This window comes from Vombatus ursinus, unplaced genomic scaffold (assembly GCF_900497805.2).
Source record: "Vombatus ursinus unplaced genomic scaffold, bare-nosed wombat genome assembly UNPS02014322.1, whole genome shotgun sequence".
NCBI lineage: Eukaryota > Metazoa > Chordata > Mammalia > Diprotodontia > Vombatidae > Vombatus > Vombatus ursinus.
This window is the reverse complement of record NW_020954100.1, coordinates 143,410-167,107: the sequence shown is the minus strand read 5'-3', so window position 1 is coordinate 167,107 and position 23,698 is coordinate 143,410. Positions and strand designations below refer to the sequence as shown.

Here is a 23,698-nt window from a genome sequence, read left to right as displayed (position 1 = left end):
TTGGATGCCAACTGCCATCTAGTGTGTTAGCTATACCTCCCCATTCTGTGTCAACATAACAATGGAATAAGAATGCAGTCCTGATTTTTTCCTAAGTCACTTATAATACTATTAAATGACACAGAACAAAACAGAGATTCATGGGTCACCCATTCATCCAATAATTATTTACTAAATAGTTAATATATATGTAAGGTACTGTGCCCAGAATTAAAATTACAAAGAGAAAAATGAAGCAGTCCTTGTATGCAAGGAGTTTACATTCTACTGTAGGAAATGATGATATTCACAGAAAAGTCGATATAAAATGCATCAAAATCATTTCAGGAGGGGTTATTAAGAATTGAACAAATCAGGAGTGGCCTCATCTAGAAAGTGACACAAGAACAGAGCCTTGAAGGAGGCTAAGGATTCTAAGAGGTTGATGTGAAGAAGTTCATTCCAGGAATGGGGAATAAGCCATATTTGGAGCACCAATAGTAGGCGAATTTGACTGGAATATTGAGTGTGTCAGGGTGAATAATATGTAATAACTGACTGTTTCCCTTCTATCCCAAACACCACTAGTATCTACTGTTATTGGTGGACAGATAAGCCCAAAAGTTCTTGGAATAGCAGAGTCCCCGCCCAGACCACTAGCTCTGTTACCAATTATCCCCTTCAGACGTTATCTAGGAAAGCAACATATAAGAAAAATGGCTCTATAATCCCAGCTACTGCCACCACCAATGCCAGCCAAATGTTACCTGTGGGGCAGGCAATCCAGACTGGCTAGAGCAGCAAGGTCCTCTGAGGGACAAAATGAGAGTGGCATGTACTGGGTGAGTCAACTTTAACTACCACTTCCTATCAGATCCCATTAGTTTTCCTGGCAGGGGAGTGAAGCAGAAGTTTGTCTGGAAGCCTGTCCTCAAAAAGTCCTGGAAATAGCAATTACTCAAACCACTGGAAGTTATTATTAAAGGAAAAACTCTAGCAGAGATGTGGCCAAAATCCCAGGTACTGGGAATGCAAAGATGGTTCAATATAAGAAGAAAAAGTAACATGAGAAATCATATATATAACAAAGGTAAAGTTACATGATTATTTCAGTTGATTCAGAAAGAAAGTCCTTTGACAAAATGCAGTGCACAGTTAGATCAAAAACTTTAAAATACATAGGTATGAAATGGCACCTTTTAATAAGATTAAAAATATATATATTAAAAACCAAGAGCTAGCACTGTTTGCAGTGAAGAAACTTTATGAGCTTTCCCAGTACAACTAGAGGGTAAAGGAAGGGTATCCCTGTCCCCATCATTATTTGATATGATTCTAGAAATGGCATCTATAGCAGTAAGACAAGAAAACAAAAGTAAAGGTATACATCTTAACAAAGAAGAGCCAAACTATCCATATGATGAAATGATGGTGCACTTAGAAAACCCTAGAGAAGCAGTGGAGAAACTAATTGAGATAATTAATAGCTTCAGCAAGCTGGCAAGATACAAAATACATCGACAAAAATCATCACCATTCCTATATAATACTAGCAAAAAAAACACAGAAGAAAAGATAACGAGACATTCCACTCAAAATTTTAAAATGCAGAAAATATCTCTCTAGGATTTTAAGGCACCACATTCTCCTGATTCTCCTACCTATTAGACCAATCTTTTTTGGTCTCCTTTGCTGGATCTTCATCTAAGTCATGCCCTCTAACCTTAGGTATCCTAGGGTACTATTTTGGGTCTTCTCTTCTCTTTCTATACTACTTCATTGTGTGATCTCATCAGATCTCATGAATTTAAGTATCATGTCTGTTCAGATTCTTAAATCCACATCTCCTCCCCTAACCTATTTGCTGACTTGAAATCTTGCATCTCCTACTGTCTTTCAAACATCTCAAAATGGATATCTCAAACTAGACACCTTAAACTCAACATACACAAAACTGAACTCATTATCTTTTCTCCTAAACCCATCCCCTTTTCAAACTTTTTTTTATAATTGTAGAAAACACCACCATCCTCCCAGTCCCCCAGGCTTACAACCTAAGTGTCCTCCTTGACTCCTCACCATCTCTCACCCCTGCTTCATATCTATCTGTTACCAAGGCCTGTCAATTTCACCATTGCAATATCTCTTGAATATGCACTCCTCTCCTCTAATACTGCAACCATCCTGGTGTAGACCCTCATTACCTTATTACTGTGCCTGGCCTATTGCACTAGCCTGCTGGTAGGTAGACCTGCTGCAAATCTCTCCCCATTACAATCCATCCTCCATTAAGCTGCCAAAGTGTTTTTCCTAAATGTAGGTTCAACAATGTCATACACACACATGCACACACACACACACACACACACACACACACAAAACTCTGGTGACATCCTATAACTTTCAGGATCAAATATAAAACTCTCTATTTGGCATTCAAAGCTCTTCATAATCTACCCCTCTCCCCACCAACTTTTCTGGTCTTTTTAAACCTTTCTTCCCACCAGGTACTCATTGATAATGTGACATTGGCCTGCTTGTTGTCCCATGAACCAAACATTCAATCTCTTGACTTCAGGCATTTTTTTGGTGGTACCTTGTACCTGGAATGGTCTCCCTCCTCCTCTGTCTCCTGGCTTTCCAGGCTTCTTTCAAGTCCCAACTAAAATCTCATCCCAACCACTCTTAGTTCTAGTGCCTTCTCTCTGTTAATTGTTTCATATTTATCCTGTATCTAGCTTGTTTGTACAAATTTATTTGCTTATTGTTTCCCCATTAGATTATGGGCCCCATGAGGACTGTTGTCGTTCAGTTGTTTCAGTCATATCTGGCTTTTCATGACCCCATTTGGGGTCTTCTTGGCAAAGATACTACAGTGGTTTGCCATTTCCTTCTCTAGCTCATTTATTAAGGCAAACAGGATTAAGTGACTTGCCTAGGATCACACAGCTAGTAAGTGTCTGAGGCCAAATTTGAACTCAGGAAGATGAGTCTTCTTGATTAGGCCTAGCACTCTATCCATTGTGCTACCCAACTGCCATCCTTGAGGGCAAGGACTGCCTTTAACCTTTGTTTACATACCCAGAACTTAGCACAGTATCTGGCATATAGCAAGTACTTACTGTCTATTGCCTGCCTGAGTTAATCAATTGGCAATAGTTAGCAACTGATTGGATATGGGACATGAAGGAGAGACAGATCCAGGAATGACTTTAAAGCTGCAAGCCTGAATGAAGAGAAGTATAGTAGCACATTAGACAGAAATAGTGAATTTAGAAATAGGAATGGATCTTGGGAAGAAGATAATAAGTTTTGTTTGGGACATGTTGGTTTTATGCCTATGGTGATGTGTAATAAGCAGGTAATGAGGTTCTGTAACTCAGACAAAAGACTATGTATATGTATATGTATATGTAAATGTATATGTATATGTATATGTATATATATATGGTGTGTGTGTGTGTGTGAGAGAGAGAGAGAGAGAGAGAGAAAGAGAGAGAGAGAGAAAATGAAGGTGATAGTCATAACATATGTGATTATTCTGAATCACAGGTGTAATGGTGGATAGTTAAGTCATATGGGTGAAAGACACCTCCAGTCCTTGAGTCATGTAATATCAGAGTAGAGACTGTGCTTTTGCACATTTCATCAGCAGCACCTCCTCGTGCTTCTTAGTTAATTGCCCCAATTTATTCATGTCCTCAGTAGTGATGGAGAGTTCAGCTGGTATGGATTTCTATATGGTAATTAATATTGGATAGCATGGTGGATAGAGTGTTCACCTTTGAATCAGGAAAACTTGGGTTCAAATCTTACCACCTACACTTAGTTGCTATGCCACCATGGGCAAATTACTTAATTCCTGTATGCCTTAGGCACATAACTTATGAACAAAGTTATTGATGGACTATGATCAGCTCTGGTGTAGGGAATTTCCAAAATGGAATTTTCCATCATGTACAAAATCACAAATCCTACACATAGTAAGCCAATAATGAATAACATATGGTAACAGGTTGAGAGGGGGTTTCTTCTCCATAGATAGCAGCCAAGAAGACTATAAGGAGAGGGCAAGTAGCTCCATAGCTTTGATAAGTGACTTTCAATTCCATTTAATTTAACACATATTCTTTAAACACCTATCATGTACAAAGCACCAGGTTAGGTTGTGTCAATACAGAGACAAAATTAAACAGTCCCTACTCTCATGGAGTTTACATTCATGTGGGGGAATACAATACAATTATAAAAATTTGGAAGGGGGAGAAGGAGTCAAAGAAGGCTTCATGGAGGACATGACATCTGACCTGAGATAAAGGGAGAAAAGCATTTTGACAGGCATGAGGTAAATGTCCTTTTCAACCTTAGGGTACAGTTGGTGTGGATGTATAGGGGCAGTAGATGGAATGCTAGGTTTGTAGAATTGGTAGTGATTTAATCTTGCAGGCAGATTTAAAAAATAGATAAGTCACTGATGATAGAAAGAGCACTGGACCAATAGTCAGCAGATTGAGATTTTTGTCCCCATTCTACCTCTAAAGTCTTTCTGTGGAAAGGTGGAACAAATCCACTTTATCTTTCTGAGTCTCAGTTCCCTCATTTATATAACAAGATTAAACAAGACATTTTACAAGTTTGTATTTTTATCTTCAATGATATGTTAACTTTTTATGTGGGATAACCCTGGATATTAGCTAGGTGGCACAGAGGTTAGTTAGAGTGTCAGACCTAGAGTCTGGAAGACTGGACTTCAAATCTAGCCTCAGACCCTTATTAGCTATGTGACCTTGGGCAAGTCACACTCTGTTTGCCTGAGTTTCCTCATCTATAAAATGGGGATAATAATAGCACCTATCTCTCAGGGTTGCGTGAATTAAATGAGATAATAATTGTAAAGTGCCTAACACAGTACTTGGCACATGGTGAGTACTATATGAATGTCAGCTTTTTAAAAACAATCACAAAGGAGTATTTCCTTCAAAAATGGAAACATTTAGATTTGAGAGGAAATAACTTACCAAAGATATAAAAGATGTATGGCCAACCTAAGGATTGACAGATGAATCCACCCACAAGGAGAACAGTGAAGATTCCCAAAATTGTACCTGAATACATGATAGCAAGTAAGTTATGAGTAATGGTATTGGAAGTTAAAAATTATTAGGTTAACTGTTGCCCATTGGACAAAGTGAAAGCAAACAATGAGCATTTTAAAGTCACACAACATTGAAGCCAATCGAGAGGAAAGAACACAAACATTCAGGATCCAGGATTCTCCTTCTATTTATAGTCTTATTTTGAGGAGTTGCTTTCTCAGTGAACCAAAAATGGAAGACACAGTGACAAAGAGACAAGGAAATGTAACACAACTGCCGCCATTTTGACTTCTTACCAGATGAAGTAATGCTACTTATTCGACTCCGTTCCAGTGGTGGAGCCCATTTCACCCAGAAAGATGGTGAAGCTCCAAGTTCCATCCCCTGAAAGGAAGATATCATGATTTTTCTTTTTAATCCCTAAAGTTGAAGAGCACTGGATGCTAGTTAGGCTTAGCACATGTCTTACTACCTGGGCCAAACCTTGGGCCGTCCTTGTCAGAATGATGTAAGCCACTCCTTGAGCTGCTGCTAACGGTATTAAGAAACTCAGAACAGAGGAGATGAACAATCCAATCATGAAGATTTTCCTTGCTCCAAGTACTCCAGCAAAGTATCCACTTGGGGTTAATGTGATGATTTGACCATAGGTGATGGAACTGAGAATTATCCCCTGAATTTCCGGACTCCAGTCATATGCAGGGACCTGCAAGACAAGGAGATATAATTTCTTTTTTTTCCTTTGCTTAATATTTTATTTTTCCAAGTTACATATAAAAACCATTTTTAACATTCATTTTTAAAACTTTGAGTTCCAAATTCTCTCCCTTCTTCCCTCCCATTGAGAAGGCAAGCAATTCAATATAGGTTATAGATGTATAATCATGCAAAACATTTCCATAATAGTCATGTTGTGAAAGAAAAACACAGACCGAAAAAAACTCAAGAAAAATAAATTAAACAAAAGTGTGCTTCAATCTGTATTCAGACACCATCAGTTCTTTCTCTGGAGATGGATAGCTTTTTTCATAAGTCCTTCAGAATTACTGAGATTAGCTAAGCCATTCACAGCTGATCATCTCACAATATTGTTACTTTGTACACAGTACATTTCATTTTGCATTAGCCCATGCAAGTCTTTCCAGGTTTTTCTGAGAGCATCCTGCTCATCATTTCTTTTTTCTTCTTTTTTTTTGACTAGGCGATAGAGTTAAGTGACTTGTCCAGGGTCACACAGCTAGTAAGTGTTATGTGTCTGAGGCTGGATTTGAACTCAGGTCCTCCTGAATCCAGGGCTGGTACTCTACCCACTGTGCCCACCTAGTTGCCCCCTCATCATTTCTTATAGTACAATAGTATTCCACCATAATTATGTACCACAACTTGTTCAGCCATTCCCCAATCGATGGGCATCTCCTCAATTTCTAATTCTTGGCCCCCAGAAAGTGCTGCTATTAATACTTTTGTACATATAAGTCCTTTTCCTTCTTTTTAATCTCTTTTCTGATATAGATATAAAAGTGGTATTGCTAGGTCACAGGGTATGCATGGTTTTATAGCCCTTTGGGCATAGTTCCAAAGTGCTCTGCACATTTCTGTAGAGATATCTAGCCTGAGCTTCTGCCCATTTATGTTTTTTTCCCCCTAAGCAATGAGGACTCACTAAATGTTTAGGGTCAGGGTAGTGATTATGTATGTTCTTTGACAGCTCAGGTTATTGGCCTGCAAGCTTTCAGTGCCTTCCAAAGTGGTGTGATCACTGCTTTACTGGTTTGAATTCTCCAAGTTAGTGACCCATATTTGGGTCTACTGTTTTTCCTGATTGGGAGTTTCAGTAGACTGCTACTTGCTTCAGCCACTATTGGCCCAAAGGAGGCTTTGCAGGTTTACAGCAATTAAACCACTGGCTCCCCTTTGATCTGTGATACTGTACTCTGCTCCTGGCATCAGAGCCAAACATCTACTGTTTGCCTCCCAGAACTTGTTCCATGCTCAATACGTAACTAGGGCCCAATGTTTACAACCACGCCTCTCTATTCTGGATCCATGATCCAGAAATGGGTGGATGACAGCTGCCAGATGGTACCTATTCTTTTTTTGGGGGGTGGGTTGGCAATGGGGTTAAGTGACTTGCCCAGAGTCACACATCTAGTAAGTGTCAAGTGTCTGAGGCCAGATTTGAACTCAGGTCCTCCTGACTCCAGGGTCAGTGCTCTATCACCTGCGCCACCCAGCAGCCCCAACCTATTCTTGAAAGCAGTGATTGCTCAGGGATACCCTGAGATCTCTTTTTGCCTCTTTGCTTCCTGTTCTTGCTCCCTGCCTCAGTCTTCTTTTTATCCCTGAGCGCTGTAATGCTCCCTGTCACCAATTCACTGTGACGTCTCCTAGGCTATTCCAATCAGAATTTAGTCTGGTGCTTTCTCTACATCTTTGTGTGGGAGGTGAGGTAGGATAAAAATTCTTCCTTTCACTCCATCATTTTGGTTCTGCTGCTCAGTGACCTTTTCTCAATTCTCCTATTCTGTGACCTCATATGCCATATCCTTACTATAGCAATACACACTGTGCTCCCCACAATTCTCCCTCGGGTCCTCTTCTCTCTCAACTCTCTCCTTTAATGATCTCATCTCATCATGATTTCAAGTACCATTGTGACTCCCAAATCTGTATCTCTCTCTTGAACTTAAGTCTCACAGCATCAGTTACATGCTAGATATCTCTTTGTTGTCTCCTTGATATTTCAACCTCAACAGAATTCATTATAATTCACTGCCATAAAATTCACTGCCCTCTTCCAATTCTCCTGATTTCTGTTGAGTGAACTGCCTTTCTCCTATTATCCTAAGTTCATATACTTGGAGTTTATTGCCTCCCTTGGAGTCTCTTCTCTCTCCTTTATTTCTAATATCCAGTCAATTTGTTAGTCTCATGGATCCTACCTTCAAATTATCTCTCAAATCCATCAATTTCTCTCCACTCCCATGGCCATTACCATAATTGCAGCCCTCACAACCTCCCCTCTAGACTATTGTAATAGCCTTGTAATTGTTCTTTCCATCTCTTCATCTCCACCTCCTGGATTCTCTCATTTTAAGTTCCAACTAAAATCCTGCCTTCTACAGGAAACCTTTACCAACCCTTCTTAACTCTACTTCCTTCGCTTGGTTGATTATCTCCCATGTATACAGTCTGTATCTTGTTTGTATGCATTTGTTTGCTTGTTATCTCCCCCATTAGATTGTGAGCTTCTTCAGGGCATGGACTATCTTTTGTCTTTCTTTGTATCTCCAGTACTCAGCACAGTGCAGGGCACACAGTTGGTGCTTAATAAATGCTTATTGACTTATTGATTGATAATTCATTTGCAATGATGGCAAATAATTTTTCCAAGGATAGGCTTGACTATATCACCACCCTGACCCTAAACATTTCGTAGCTCCTCATTGCTTAGAGGAAAAAAAAACTTTACTAATTGAAATCAAAGCCTTTGACAAATCTGACTGCAAACTACCTTTTCACCAGTCTTTCAAATAAGCAGCCAGGGGGTAGAGTGGATATATTTCTGGACTTAGAATCAAAAAGGCCAGAATTTCAATTCTGCCCTTTACTGGTTATATACTTATTATGCCACCATAAGAAAGTCATTTAACCTGTCTCAGTCTCAGTTTCTTCATCAATAAAATGAGGATAATGGTAGTATCTACCTCACAGAGTTGTTCTGAAGATTAAATGAGATATCATGTGCAAAATGCTTTGACAATGTTGAAGTGCTATATAAATATTAACTATGCTTATTATTATAACTCTTTGTTCACATGTATGCCTGCTTCATAAACTCTATATTGCAGCCCTAGTAATTTATTGAATTTCTCCCTCCCCTTGAACATGCCATTTGCCACTCTAGAATGTACTTTTTCTTCATCTTAATCTCTCCAAATCTGTGTCTTCTTTCAAAGCTTAAGTCAAAATCCACCACCACCACCACCATCACCATCAAAAATAACTGACATTTTATGACACTATGTGTCAGACACTGTACTAAATCACTCTACGTGTATTTTCTCATTTGATCTTCACAACAATTCTGACAGGTAGGTACTATTATTATCCTTATTTTACAGATGAGGCAACTGAGACAAAGGCAGGTTAAGTGATTTGTCCAGAGTCCCACAGTAATCTTTCCCCAAACCCCCCTGTTGTTTGCACTCTCTCTTTATTCAAATCACCTTGCAAAAACTTCAGCCCCTTGCTCCTAATAAAATGTTAACTTCCATAAAGTATATGATTATTCTTATGGATAAGATGGAGATATGTGAATCAGGTGGATGCAGAACTGGTTGGATGGGTGAACTCCAAGAATGGTTGTTTTTAGTTCAGTACCAACATGACAAGAGGTTTCCAGTGAAGTGCCCCAGGAATCGGTGCTTGGCCCTGTGCCACTTAACATTCTTTTCCATAAAGGCACAATAGTATGCTCATTAAATCTGCATAAGATGTGGGAAGGATAACTGGGAAGGATAGTTAACATACTAGGTGATTGAGTCAGGAACCTAAAGGAGGTTGACAGGTTGGAGCATTGTGCTGAATCTAATGAGATGAAGTTCAATAGGGATAAACACAGGTCTTGCACAGGTACAAAAAATCATCTTCATGAAGACAGGATGGGAAATAGACCACAATAGATAGACAATAGTTGTTTTGAAAAGGATTTCGGAGTTTTACTGGACTGCAAGCTCTGCATGAATCAGTAGCATGATATAACAGCCAGAAAAGTTAATGGCAGGCAATTGGGGTTAAGTGACTTGCCCAGGGTCACACAGCTAGTAAGTGTCAAGTGTTTGGTCTGAGGCTGGATTTGAACTCAGGTCCTCCTGACTTCAGGGCTGGTGCTCTATCTACTGTGCCACCTAGCTGCCCCCCTTAAATAAATAATTAATTATTTTTTCCCTAAGCACTTTTTACAAATATTAGCTCTCTCTCTCTCTCTCTCTCTCTCTCTCTCTCTCTCTCTCTCTCTCTCAGCAAAGCAATTGAGGTTAAGTGACTTGCCCAAGGTCACACAGCTAGTAAGTGTTATGTGTCTGAGGCCAGATTTGAACTCAGGTCCTCCTGAATCCAGGGTCAGTGCTCTATCCACTGAGCCACCTAGCTATCCCTACAAATATTATCATATTTGATCTCATAACAACCCTGAGGAATAGATGCCATAATTATTCTCAGTTTACAGTTAAGGAAACTGAGAAAAACAATAGTTAAGTGATTTTCCCAGGGTCACACAGCAAGTAAATATCTGGGGCTAGATTTGAGCTTGAGTCTTCCTGAGTCCAGGCCCGATGCTCTATCCACTGTGCTACCAGTTGCCTACTAATGTAATAATGCAATATTTTATTGCATTAGAAGGGAGATCACTTCCAGGAATGAAGGGGTGATAATCTCATTGTATTTTTTCATTGTCAAACTTCACCTGGAGTATTGTGTTCGGTTCTGAGCACTATGGTTTAAGGACATTGATAAACTGGAAAGTGACTAGAACAGGGCAAACAGGATGGTGAAGGGCCTTAAGTTCATTACTTATTAGTCTGTGTAGTGGAGTCCCTCCCTCTATTGTATCTGTATGACTTCCAGGGTCTAGCACAGTGTATCACATATGGTAGACAAAATACATGGTTTGGGAATGAATCAATCAATAAAAGAAGATGAATCTGCTATCAACTTACCCCTGCATCCAGAGTGACATCAGGCTGCCCCTTCCTGGAAACACTGGTCTGATTAGACTGGCATGTGCTGTTCACCATGGCAACAATGGCGATGCTCAGACTCAAATTTTGTGAGGTAGTTACAAATAGACAGAAGTGTATGATGATGGCCAGGCCATATCTTACTGACCAGAACCCTGGAACTGGAGAACAAATAAGTAGTCATCATGCTAATACTCTCTTTGGACCAAAATATGTTAGTAAGGTGTGCATAGGGTCATTGTCATTCTACTAGTCTATTGTTTGTCATGGACATTCACACAGAATAATGTAAAAGGAAGGGGAAAGTGACTGGGTTGGCAGATCAAGCATCAGACTGAAATAGATCCTAAGGGAGTATCTTCACCACCCACTGAATCAAACCATGCCAGTTCTTCCTCTGTACTTTTTTTGCCCTGTAACTATAAATTTCACCCCTTTTCATTCTCTTTTCTTCCCAGACTATTGTGTTTTCTGTCTAGGTAAACTGTCTCCATTCCTTTCCCAGAGACATTCACCTTTCACTGTTCCCACTCCTCCTACCAACTTACATTCCCATTTACCTACTTTGGAGTAGACACACATTATATACATACATTATAAAGAAAGAGAGACAACTAGTACATAGATTATGGTCAGGAAGCAAATTTGAATCTGGATACAAAATATACCTACTGCACCTTCCCCTGATACTCTTTTTGATTCCCCTGATACTTCTTCTCTTGGTTGCCAGTTCCAGAAACGTTAAAGTTTTCTTCTTTATACACTAATCATTTTATTTATAGAGCATGAGGCATCCTCCCCCAACTCATAGGGAGTAAATCTCTTAGGGAGTGGTTACTCCAATTTTAGAGTACACTATGTATGCTGTGAGTCTACAACCCTAAAATTATAGTTTATGAGCCCTTACCAATGTGTGTTTTTTTAATAGTCAGACAGAGCACACAATTCACTCAAAACAAGAGGCATTTGCTAGAATGGCATGGTATAATAAGAAAAGTAGCAACAAAACATTCACCCATAAACATGGGGTATCATCTCCCTAAAATAAAAACAAGAAAAATAGTGGGCACATAAAGATAAAACACAAGGAGAGGCACACATTTACGAGACACAATTGATTAGAGTATACATCTAGAGGAATGTATACATGAGAAGTATATGTGGTCAAAGAACATCTGTGGCCAGGGCACACACATAGAAGGGCAACTCATATATACAATGCTACAGAGTTACCAGTGTCATTTTATAAGAGTGCAGTTCCTATTGACTCTGATCTCATGGTCTTCATTCTTTTAGTCATGGCTATACACAGACCAATATTCTTGCGGCCTCCAAAGGATGCTGCTGCTCTCTCTATCTACAGGATATTGTTTTGCGAAACATTGCTTCACTGGGTACTGTAATGGATTCTGGCTGCTTTCTGTTGGACATGTAGTCTACACTACCTCTAGATTCTGGATCAGCTAAAATCCTTGGCTAGGATGCAGCCTTTATTTTTACCCAGATATTATAGAAAAGGAAGGAAATGCCTTGTTCTGGGACCATCAGAAACTTCCTTTGTTTTGTCCCTCAGCATCTAGGTTCTGAGATTTTCCATTTCTCAAGCAGGAGGTACTCAACCCCAAGCACAAACCCCTTTAGGCCAAATAACAGGCCTATATCAGCTATCTAATGCCCTTAGGTTTCTTCTTTTCTTCAGAAGATTCTTCATGAGGAGTGATCATCCAAGTTTTTCTTGAAAATTTCAAATGAGAAGGAATCCATGTCCTCCTTGATCAGAGATAACCATAGGATTACAGCAAATATATAGGATCATAAATTTAGAGGTGGAAGGGACCCTAAGAGGCCCTCAAGCTTAACACTCTCATTTTATGTGAGAAAATGATTATTGAAGAGTTGAAATGGATTGTCCAGTGTTATACAACTATTAAATGTCTGAGGTGGGATGTGAACTTAAATCTTTCTGACTCTAAATGCAAGGTCCTATGAACTACATGATGTTGTCTATTTCCTGTAATTCTTTACTTCCACTAAATTTATTCTTTTCCTCCATGTAACATAATAAACTTGCCTGAAAAATACTAATACTTGAGAAAGGTACTTGAACTTAAAGAGTACACAGAACAGTGAGACTTATTTACTCATACTACCAGAACAAGGTGAAAAAGAAAAGTCCAACGATCCATAACCTGGAAAAGGGAACTTTGAAATAGTGAAACAGGAATTTTGAACACAAAGAAAAGAGCAAATTCCAAAAGGGATGGAATATAACAATAATAATAACTCACTTTGTATAGTGCTTTTGAGTTTATCCAGTGCTATCTTCACATTAACCTTTGTGAAGTAGGTAGCACAATAATATTTGCCCATGATCACATGGCCAGTAAGTGGTGTACCTGGACCTTTAACCCAGGTCTTATGATGCCAAGGACAGTGCTGTTTCCATGTTACCTTATTGGCTCACAATAAATAGAGCATTAATCACATAATTGCAATGGACTTTAGAGAGCAAGTAGAACAATCCATGCCCAGCCAAGAAGACCCTCACATCTCCAATTGGGTTATCCTGGTTCAAATGACTTTAAATGAGATGACACTTCTAAGATATACTATTCTTCAGTTTGCTAGATCTAATTGTAAGGAAGTTTTCATTACACTGAGCCCAAATTCATCCTCTGCAATTTCCACCCAAGTTTATAATTCTATTCTCTAGGACAAAATGGAACATACCTAATCCTTTCAAATAACTTGGTGGCATCTACCACACACCCAAAATACACATTCTCTTATTCAGCATCAATACCATTGTTACTTCAATTGAACTCCATATGGAATGGTCCCTTGTCCTTTCATCATATTGGTTGCCCTCCTCTTCATGTTCTCAAGTTTATTGATGTGACTCCTAAAATATGATACCCATAGCTAAATTCAACACTTCAGATTTGACTAGAGCAGAGTAAATCAGGACTATTACCTTCCTAATCCCAGACACTAGGACTCTCTTAATTCAGGCTGTTTCTAATTTTTTTTGATGGGGGGGGGAGGAAGGCTGTCTATCACTCTGGCTTCACATTGAGTTTTCATATTACTAAAACCTCTGACTCTTCTTTGAGATGAATTGTTGTCTAGTTATGCCTCTCTTATCTTGAGCATCTAAAGTTGAATTTTTGAACTCATACATAGGACTTTATACTTATCTTTATTATCAATCAATAAGAAACATTTAATGTGCCAGGCACTGTGCTAATCACTGAGGTTACAAAGAAAATTAAAAACACTCTCTGCCCTCAAGGAGCTAACATTAGAATCGGAGAAATAACATATAAACAACTTGGTATATAGAAGATACATAATATGTATGGGTTATATGATGATGATGATGATGATGATGATGATGATGATGATGATGATGACTTGGCCTCTCACATTATTTCCCACATGTGCTTTCTCTTTTCTCTTTCTTTCTCTATAGATTCATATATATTACATGTATTTATGAATATCAAAAAAGGAAGAGATATGGGATGATAAATGGGGGCAATACTGGGATCAAGTAAGATTTTTTTTTAAGGATGGGACAGACATGAATGTGTTTGTAGGCAGCAGGGAAGGAGCCAGTAGATAGAGAGAGATTAGAGATTAGTGAGAGTGAGGAATAGGGATGATATAAGAGATAATATGCTAGAGAAAGCAGAAGGTTATGCTATCAAGGCTGCATGTTGAGGAGTGTCCTTCTCAGGATTCTTTTTATGTAAGACAGAGGTGGAGAATAAAATAATGGTAGAAGGTGTCTTAATGATGAAATGAGGATAAAGAGAGAAAATAAAACTCTTGACAAGTAGCCTCAATTGGAGGGGGGCATTAAATATGAGGGAAGGTTATCAGAAGAGAAAGTAGGGGTTAGCAGTGTTATGGGAAGCTTGAGGAGAAAAGAGATTGTTTTGAATAGCTGCTGTGGTGAGTGGGATAATGAATTAAATAGGGATTAGTAAGATTGCCTTGCTGTAGTGAGGGCCCATTTGAGACTGTGTAACATTAATTTGTGGTGGATTAAGCCAGCATGATTCAATTATTTTCTCTATCTCTATTCAGGACCATGTGTATAAGTGCAAGGGAGTAGATGGTAAAATTAATCCAGGGTTGGGGTTTGATTTGATATGACTGGTGAAATGACAAGGGATTCAAGGGTAGAGGTTGTTGAAGAGTTGAAATGGTTCCCCAAGGGGTTAAGAATAGAAAGGGACAGATACACAGGTGATGGCTTAAGAAAAAACTGAGATGTGGAGCTTTGGAGATTATGGTGAGAATGAAGACTAGGTTAGGGGTCATAAAATGTAAGGAAAATGGAATTATAGATTATAATCAAATAAATGAACTTCAAATTTTATGAACACAAAAGTGGAACATTTGTGGGTATTAGCAAGATGAATGGTATGACCATTTTTGTCTGTAGTTGAGTTGTGGAGGAAGAGGTCATGGAATATAAGTAGACTGATGAATTAGGAAGTTAAGATAATTGAGGGAACATCAGTATGTATGTCAATGTCTCCTAATATGAGGGAAGAAGTTGGGTCAGCACTGGAAAAGTCTCTGGAAGCCACTGAAACTGGGAAATATGTATGACTTGGCTGCTTTTACACAGATGGCTGCTTGAGTCCAGCTCTGGAGAAGACCCTGGGAAAGTCCAGAACTGGAAGGCTTATTAGAGTTACCCCAGCATTCTAGTCTGTCAAATTTGTTTACATTCTTATTCTATCATTCTTTTCACTTAACTGTATTGTTTTCAAGTTTTAAAAGCATGTCATCACTAATGTTAGTAAGAAAAATGTTGGGGCAACTAGGTGGCACAGTGGATAGAGCACCAACCTTGGAGTCAGGAGGACCTGAGTTCAAATCCGATCTCAGACATATAACACTTTCTAGCTGTGTGACCTTGGGCAAGTCACTTAACCCCAATTGCCTCACTTAAAAAAAATGTTTAATAATGTGGAACAAAATATAGATACTGAGAACATCCATTAGAGACCGCCCTCCAAGTTTAAATCAACTCATTAATGATTATTCTGAGTCCAGTCATTCCCATTCCAAACTGATCTAACTCTAATATTATTCAACTCATACCTCTCCATTTTTTAAAAATCTCATACTTTTTTTTTATTATGTAATCTCATACAGTTTTGACATATATGTGAGACAAATTGCCTGAGGAGAGCCTTCAAGGCTAAATTTTGCTCAATTGCTTGTTGGTCAAATGTTTTCTTTTTTTTTATTTTACATTAATTAATTAATTTTTAAGGTTTTGAGTTTTAAATTTTCTGCACTTCCCTTCCCTCCCTCCTCCCCAACATGATATGCAATCTGATATAGGCACTACATTTACATTCTTATTAAACGTATTTTCACATTAGCTATGTTGTAAAGAAGAATTAGAACAAATGGGAGGAACCACAAGAAAGAAGAAACAAAACGAGAGAGAGAGAGCAAATAGCGAGCTTTGATCTGCATTCTGACTCCATATTTCTTTCTCTGGATGTGATAGCATTTTCTATCATGAGTCTTTTGGAGTTGTCTTAGATCCTTGTATAGCCGAGAAGAGCTAAGTCTATCAAAGTCAGTCATTGAACAATGTAGCTGTTACTGTGTACAATGTTCTCCTGGTTCTGCTCAATTCACTCAGCATCAGTTCCTATAAGTACTTCCATGTTTTTATGAAGTCTGCCTGCTCATCATTTCTCATAGCACAATAATATTCCATTACATTCATAAACCACAACTTGTTCAGCCGTTCCTCAATTGATGGGCATCCCTTCAATGTCCAATTCTTTGCCACCACAATAAGAACTGCTGTAGATATTTTTGTACATGTGGGTCTATTTCCCCATTTTCATGATCTCTTTGGGATACAGCCCTAGAAGTGGTATTACTGGGTCAAAGGGCATGCACATTTTTATAGACATTTGTGCACAGTCCCAAATTGCTCTTTAGAATGATTGGATCAGTTCACAACTCCACCAACAATGCATTAGTGTTCCAATTTTCCCACATGTTCTCCAACATTTATTTGTCATTTTCCTGTTTCGTCATGTTAGCCAATATGACAGCTATGATGTGGTACCTCAGAGTTGTTTTGGTTTGCATTTCTCCAATCAATAGTTATTTAGAACTTTTCTTCATATGATTATAGATAGCTTTAATTTCTTCATCTGAAAACTGCCTATTCATATCCTTTGACCATTTATCAATTGGGGAATGACTTGTATTCTTATAAATTTGATTCAGTTCTCTATGTATTTTAGATATGATGCCTTTATCAGAGACACTGGCTGTAAAATTGTTTCCCAGCTTTCTGCTCCTCTCCTAATCTTGGTTACATTGCCTTTGTTTGTGTAAAAACTTTTTAATTTAATGTAATTAAAATTACCCATTTTGTATTTCATACCATTCTCTATCTCTTGTTTATTCATAAATTCTTCCATTCTCCATACATCTGACAGGTAAACTATTCCTTGCTCTCCCAGTTTGCTTACAGTATCAGCCTTTATATCTGAGTCATGTACCCATTTTGACTTTATTTAGGTATATGATGTAAGATGTTGGTCTATGTCTAGTTTCTGCCATATTCTTTTCAAGTTTTCCCAGTAGTTTTTGTCAAATAGTGAGTTCTTATCCCAGAAGCTGGGGTCTTTGGGTTTATCAAACAGTAGATTACTATGGTCGTTGCTACTATGTCTTGTGTACCTAACTATTCCACTGATGCACCCCTCTATTTCTTAGCCAATACCAAGTAGTTTTAATGATTACTGCCTTATAATACAATTTAAGATCTGGTATGGCTAGGCCACCTTCCCTAGCATTACTTTTCATTAATTCCCTTGATATACCGGACCTTTTGCTCTTCCAGGTGAATTTTGTTATTTTTTTCTAGCTCTATAAAATAATTTTTTGGTAGTTTGATTGATATGGCACTGAATAAATAAATTAATTTAGGTAGAATTGTCAGTTTTATGAAATTAGCTCAGCCTACCTATGAGCAACTGATGTTTTTCCAATTATTTAGATCTGACTTTATTTGTGTGAAAACTGTTTTGTAATTGTGTTCATATTGTTCATGGGTTTGTTTTGGCAGGCAGACTCCCAAATATTTTATAACATCTACAGTAACTTTATTTTATTTTATTTTGGTGAGGCAATTGGGGTTAAGTGACTTGCCGAGTCACACAGCTAGTGAGTGTTAGGTGTCTGAGGCCAGATTTAAACTCAGGTCCTCCTGATTCCAGGGCCAAGGCTCTATCCACTGCACCACCTAACTGACTTTACAGTAACTGTAAATGGAATTTCTCTTTCTATCTCTTGCTGTTGGGCTTTGCTAGTAATATATAGAAATGCTGATGATTTATGTGGGTTTATTTTATATCCTGCAAAAGTTTGCTAAAGTTGATTATTATTTCAAGTAGTTTTTTAATTGATTCTCTAGGATTTTCTAAATAGACCATCATATCATCTGCAAAGAGTGATAGCTTAGTTTCTACTTTACCTATTCTAATTCCTTCCATTTCTTTTTCTTCTCTTATTGCTAAGGCTAGCATTTCTAGTACTGTATTGAACAACAGTGGTGATAATGGACATCTTTGTTTCACTCCGATCTTATTAGAAATGCTTCTCACTAATCCCCATTACATACAATGCTTGCTGATGGTTTTAGGTAGATGTTACTTATCATTTTAAGGAAGGCTTCATTTATTCCTATGCTCTCTGGTGTTTTTTAATAGGAATGGGAGTTGTATTTTGTCAAAAGCTTTTTCTGCATCTATTGAGATAATCATGTGGTTTCTGTTAATTTTGTTGTTGATATGGTCAATTATGCTGATAGTTTTCCTAATATTGAACCAGTCCTGCATTCTTGGTATAAACCCTACCTGATCATAGTGTATTATTCTCATGATAAGTTGCTGTAATCTTTTTGCTAATATTTTATTTAAAATTTTTGCATCTAGAGGCAGCTAGGTGGTACGGTGAATAGAGCACTGGCCGTGGAGTTAGGAGGACCTGAGTTTAAATCCAGCCTTAGAAACTTGACACTTACTAGTTATGTAACCATGGGCAAGTCACTTAACCCTATTGCCTAGCCAAAAAAAGATTTAAAAATTTTTTTAAAATAAAAAAAATAAAAATTTTGCATCTATATTCTTTAGGGAATGTGGTCTATAATTTTCTTTCTCTGTTTTGACTCTTCCTGCTTTAGGTATCAGTAACATATTCGCATCATAAAAAGAATTTGGACTCCTTCTTCACCTATTTTCCCAAATAGTTGATATAGTATTGGAATTAATTGTTTTTTAAATGTTTGATAGAATTCACTTGTAAATTCATCTGGCCCTGGAGATTTTTTTCCTAGGAAGTTAATTGATGGCTTGTTCAATTTATTTTTCTGAAATGGGGTTATTTAAGTATTTTACTTCCTCTTCTATTATTCTGGGCAATTTATATTTTTGTAAATATTCATCCATTTCATTAAGATTGTCAAATTTATTAGCATACAGTTGGGCAAAATAGTTCCTAATTATTGTTTTGATTTCCTCTTCATTGGTGGTGAATTCATCCTTCTCCTTTTTGATACTTGTAATTTGGTTTTCTTCATTCTTTTTTAAAATCAAATTAACCAAAGGTATGTCTATTTTATTGTTTTTTTTTTCATAAAACCAGCTCTTTGTTTTATTTATTAGTTCAATAGTTTCCTTAATTTCAATTTTTATTAATCTCTCCCTTGGTTTTCAGTATTTCTAATTTGGTATTTAATTGGGGATTTTTAATTTGTTCTTTTTCTAGTTTTTTTTAGTTGCATGCTTGATTCCTTGATCTCCTCTTTCTCTATTTTATTCATGTAAGCATTTAGAGATATAAAACTTCCCAGCTTTTGCTGCATCCCATAAATTTTGGTATGTTGTCTCATTATCGTCATTCTCTTTTATGAAGTTATTGATTGTTTCTATGATTTGTTGTTTGACCCACTCATTCTTTAGGATTAGATTACTTAGTTTCCAATTAATTTTTAGTCTATCTTTCCGTGGCCCCTTATTACATATATAGTCTTTTTAAATAATCTTTTCTGAAATTTAAGTAAAGTGTGTCTACAATATTACTCTGGTCTAAGAGTCTTTGTATCCTGGTTAAAAAAAATTAAGTGTATTTAGTTTGGTATGATGGGTTCTTAAAGAAGCCATGGAAATTCTTGGTGATGACTATTTCTTTTTCTGAATGTTTACTAACCACTTCCTTAATAAAACATTCTTGAATTTTTCCAAGAAAAGAAGTAAAGCTCACTGGTCTACATTATTCAGATTTCCCTCTTCCCTTTTTTCTAAATTGGAAGATTTGTCCTTTTGTCTTACTGAATCTATGCTTCCATATCCCTTATGGCATGCCATTTAAGGATTACTTGAAGGAAATGATTATATTTATCTTAGAGAAGAATTAAGAGAGAAATAATAGCTATATTTGAAGAATCATCATACTGAAGAGGAACTAGAGGTCTGTTTCAGAAGGCAGAATTAGAAAAAATGGATAGATGTTTTATCCATGGGTAACTTTAAGGGAAAATGTCGTAACAATTTGAACTATCCAAAAGCAAAACCAGCTGCATGGGAGTGTAGCATTCTAACTGGATACTTTCCAACAGATACTAGGTGTCAACTTGTTGGAGCTGTTGTAGAAAGTATCTTTAGATGGATGTAGGTAGAACTAGATGAACCCTGAATTTCCTCCCAACTCTTAGATTCAGTGACTCTATGATGGAGTTAAAGGACAAGTAGAGGTTTAGAACATTTGCAATACTACAACAACATCAAATATATAATAAGTGCATGAGGGATCCAAATAAAATTTTATAGGAGGTTTGCAGGGGAATGGTCATGGTCAGCTATGGAGATAAGGAATATTTGCTACAGAACAGGTAGCAACTGAGTTGGACTTTAAAGAATGGAAAGGAGCCTGCCTTGCAGCAGAACCCTGGAACTGGTGGGAAGGGTGGAGAGACTCAGGATAAGAGTGTCCATCAAGTTTTAATTCTTTCCCTTCTTATACTTTGAGTTCAATTCCAGTCAAGTATAGTTATAACACTCAACCCTAGAGAGAGATAACACTTTCAGGTTGACCCTTCTCACACCCCCTGTGACACAGGAGAAGGAACCGAGGCCTGGAGAGGTCACCTCTGCTTGCCACAGTTGAGATTCTCACCTTAATCATGTGGCCTTTGCCTGGCTTGCCCCACTCTGGCTGCCTTCCAAGCAGCTCTGGAGCATAATTTCTTTCAAATTTAGTCAGAGTGTGTAACACAAACAGAGAGGGACTTACACTGGCATCTGGAAATCTGTGTGAGAGCAAAGACTTAGCTCCAGTAGAAAGATCACAAATCAAAATTAAAGCACGAAACAGAGATGATATGTTCTCTTCCATGAAAGTCTTTAAGAAAGGCTGAATAACTGCTTGTCAGAGCAATATCTTACAACAAAGAAGAAAAAAGGGGGAAAATAGTTCAGCACAAATAACCCATATTTTAAAAAAAAGTATGATGTTATATTCACTGCTCCCCTTCTATAGTCCCATACAAGTTCAAAGAAGAGGTCACTTGTTTTTCTTATAAATTGACCTGGCCATCTAATTCCTCTGCTCAAAACCCTTCAGTGGCTCCTTATTGACTACCAGATGAGGGAGTAAGGGCTCACTTAGGTTGAAAGATTTCTTGGGCTTATATGCTAAAAGCTCTTCAGAGGCATTGAGGACATTCTTGATGAAGATATCACAAGAGAACAGGCAGGATTTCACAAGTAATATTCAACATATTTTCCTTACAACTGTGACAAATGAAAAATCTCATGGAACAGAGTTTCCAGGAATTTGGTTAAAGAAGAAAGGAAAGCTCTAGGTTGATGGCTTAATGGAATGGTAGGATCTAGAAAAGGTTTTTGAAAGATGGAGGATACATAGGTCTATTACTCTCTCTAAGTCAGAGAAACTAAGTTTCCTTAAATGAGAGACTAACTTTGAAAGATCAAGATTGGGGGGCAGCTATGTGGCACAGTGGATAGAGCACTGGCCCTGGAGTCAGGAGGACTTGAGTTCAAATCCAGCTTCAGACGCTTGACACTTACTAGCTGTATGACCCTGAGCAAGTCACTTAACTCCATTGCCTAGGCAAAAAAAGAAAAAAGAAAGAAAAGAAAAATAAAAGATCAAGATTCATGAGCTTCCTTTGTCCACTAGGGAGAATCAGCATGGCATGCATCAGAAAATTATCAGAAATACAGAAAACTGTATTTTCACTGGAGAGACTACGTAGTATAAGAGCATTTTGTGTAGGCCTATCTATTTCTACACTAATGAGTACTGAACCACAAAGAATTTGAAATCGAATTTTCAATCTCTGCTTATCTGCTAATTATATTTCCATTGCATAGTGGACAAAATTTGGCCCATTGTGATTTTTCTTTACATATATATCCTATTCTGAACTTAAGAAATAAAACAAGCATTTCCATAACATAGCATAGAAAAAAAAGATTGCAAATGAAATTGCATACCTATTATGTATAACTTGCTATTCTTTTAAAATACGTAATAAAGTTATTATGTAAAAAAAAAGAATGGAATGGAGTTCAACAGGCAAAGAGTTGAGGCATTGTGGGCATTTGTTTAAACACAAGCAAAGCCTCAGAGGTAGAAAAAGATGGGCTGTGCATTATGTAATGTCTGTAGTCCAGTTTTGGATGAAGCATAGGCTAGGCAGAAATATACTGTGGCACCACAAAATTGAAGGGCTTAAATACCCAGAATGAATTTTAATTGGTAGACAGTAGGGGGAAATGGAAGGTTTTCAAACAGATGAGGAACATGACTAGATTTCTCCATATGAAAATTTATTCTGATGATTCTCTGCAAGATGAATCATGGGAGAAAAATCTAGAAGTCAAAAGGCCTATTAAGAAGCAGCTGCAATTAATCCATGTGGACAGCAATGAGGTCCACAACTAAGGTGATGGCTGTGAGAAAAGAGAAAAAAGGAATAGACTTGGGATCAGAATCAAGAGGATCAATAATGTTTCTGCAATATAAGAAGAAAAGAAGTGGAAAAAAAGTTCAAGATAACAACAGTGGGGAAGAGTGAATGGTGATGCCCTTGTCAGAAACAGGAAGGTCAGAAAGAGAAATGGATTTCTTTCGGGGAGAGATGATAGTACCAGTTTTGGATATGTTGAGGTTGAAGCACCAGTGGCACAATCAAGTGGAGAAAGTCTTCTGGGCACGTGGAATTATGCATATGGAGCTCAAGAGAGAGTCAGTGATAAAGATAGATTTTATTAGTCATCTCATGAGAAATAATTATTGAAATCGTCAGAGTGAATGAGTTTGCAAAGGGGTAGTGAATAGGATAGAAAGAAGGAAGAGGGAAGGACCTTGGGTAAAATATAAATTAAGGGATTTGAAAGATGTTGATGAGAAAGAAGGATAAATTAGACAGTTGTGAATTGAACCAGAAGAGAATGATGTCTCAGAAACCAAGGGACAGGTTTCCAGAAAGAAGGGTTGGTCAATGCTTCTAAAAGCTACAAAAATGTCAAGGATGATGATGAATGAAAGAAAATCACTGGATTTTTTATTTAGGCAGTAATAAATGAAACTTGAGAAAAAAGGGAAACTTGGGGGGCAGCTGGGTGGCACAGTGGATAGAGGACTGGCCCTGGAGTCAAGAGGACCTGAATTCAAATCCAGCCTCAGACACACAACACTCACTAGCTGTGTGACTCTGGGCAAGTCAGTTAACTCCAATTGCCTCATCAACAGAGAGAGAGAGAGAGAGAGAGAGAGAGAGAGAGAGAGAGAGAGAGA

The 23,698-nt window shown here is 37.7% G+C and overlaps 1 protein-coding gene across 2 annotated transcripts in view; it reads right to left on the bottom strand.

The window, feature by feature from the left end:
• The window catches only part of LOC114042249 (probable small intestine urate exporter), a 55,717-nt gene that overhangs the window by 11,983 nt on the left and 20,036 nt on the right, over window positions 1–23,698 (bottom strand). For both annotated transcript variants that reach the window (XM_027860907.1, XM_027860908.1), the window contains 4 exons: window positions 10,796–10,977; window positions 5,548–5,781; window positions 5,372–5,459; window positions 4,998–5,084 (listed from right to left, as the gene is read on the bottom strand). In XM_027860907.1, coding sequence (XP_027716708.1) covers window positions 4,998–5,084; window positions 5,372–5,459; window positions 5,548–5,781; window positions 10,796–10,977 — 591 coding nt within the window. The remainder of the gene's footprint in view (window positions 1–4,997; window positions 5,085–5,371; window positions 5,460–5,547; window positions 5,782–10,795; window positions 10,978–23,698) is intronic.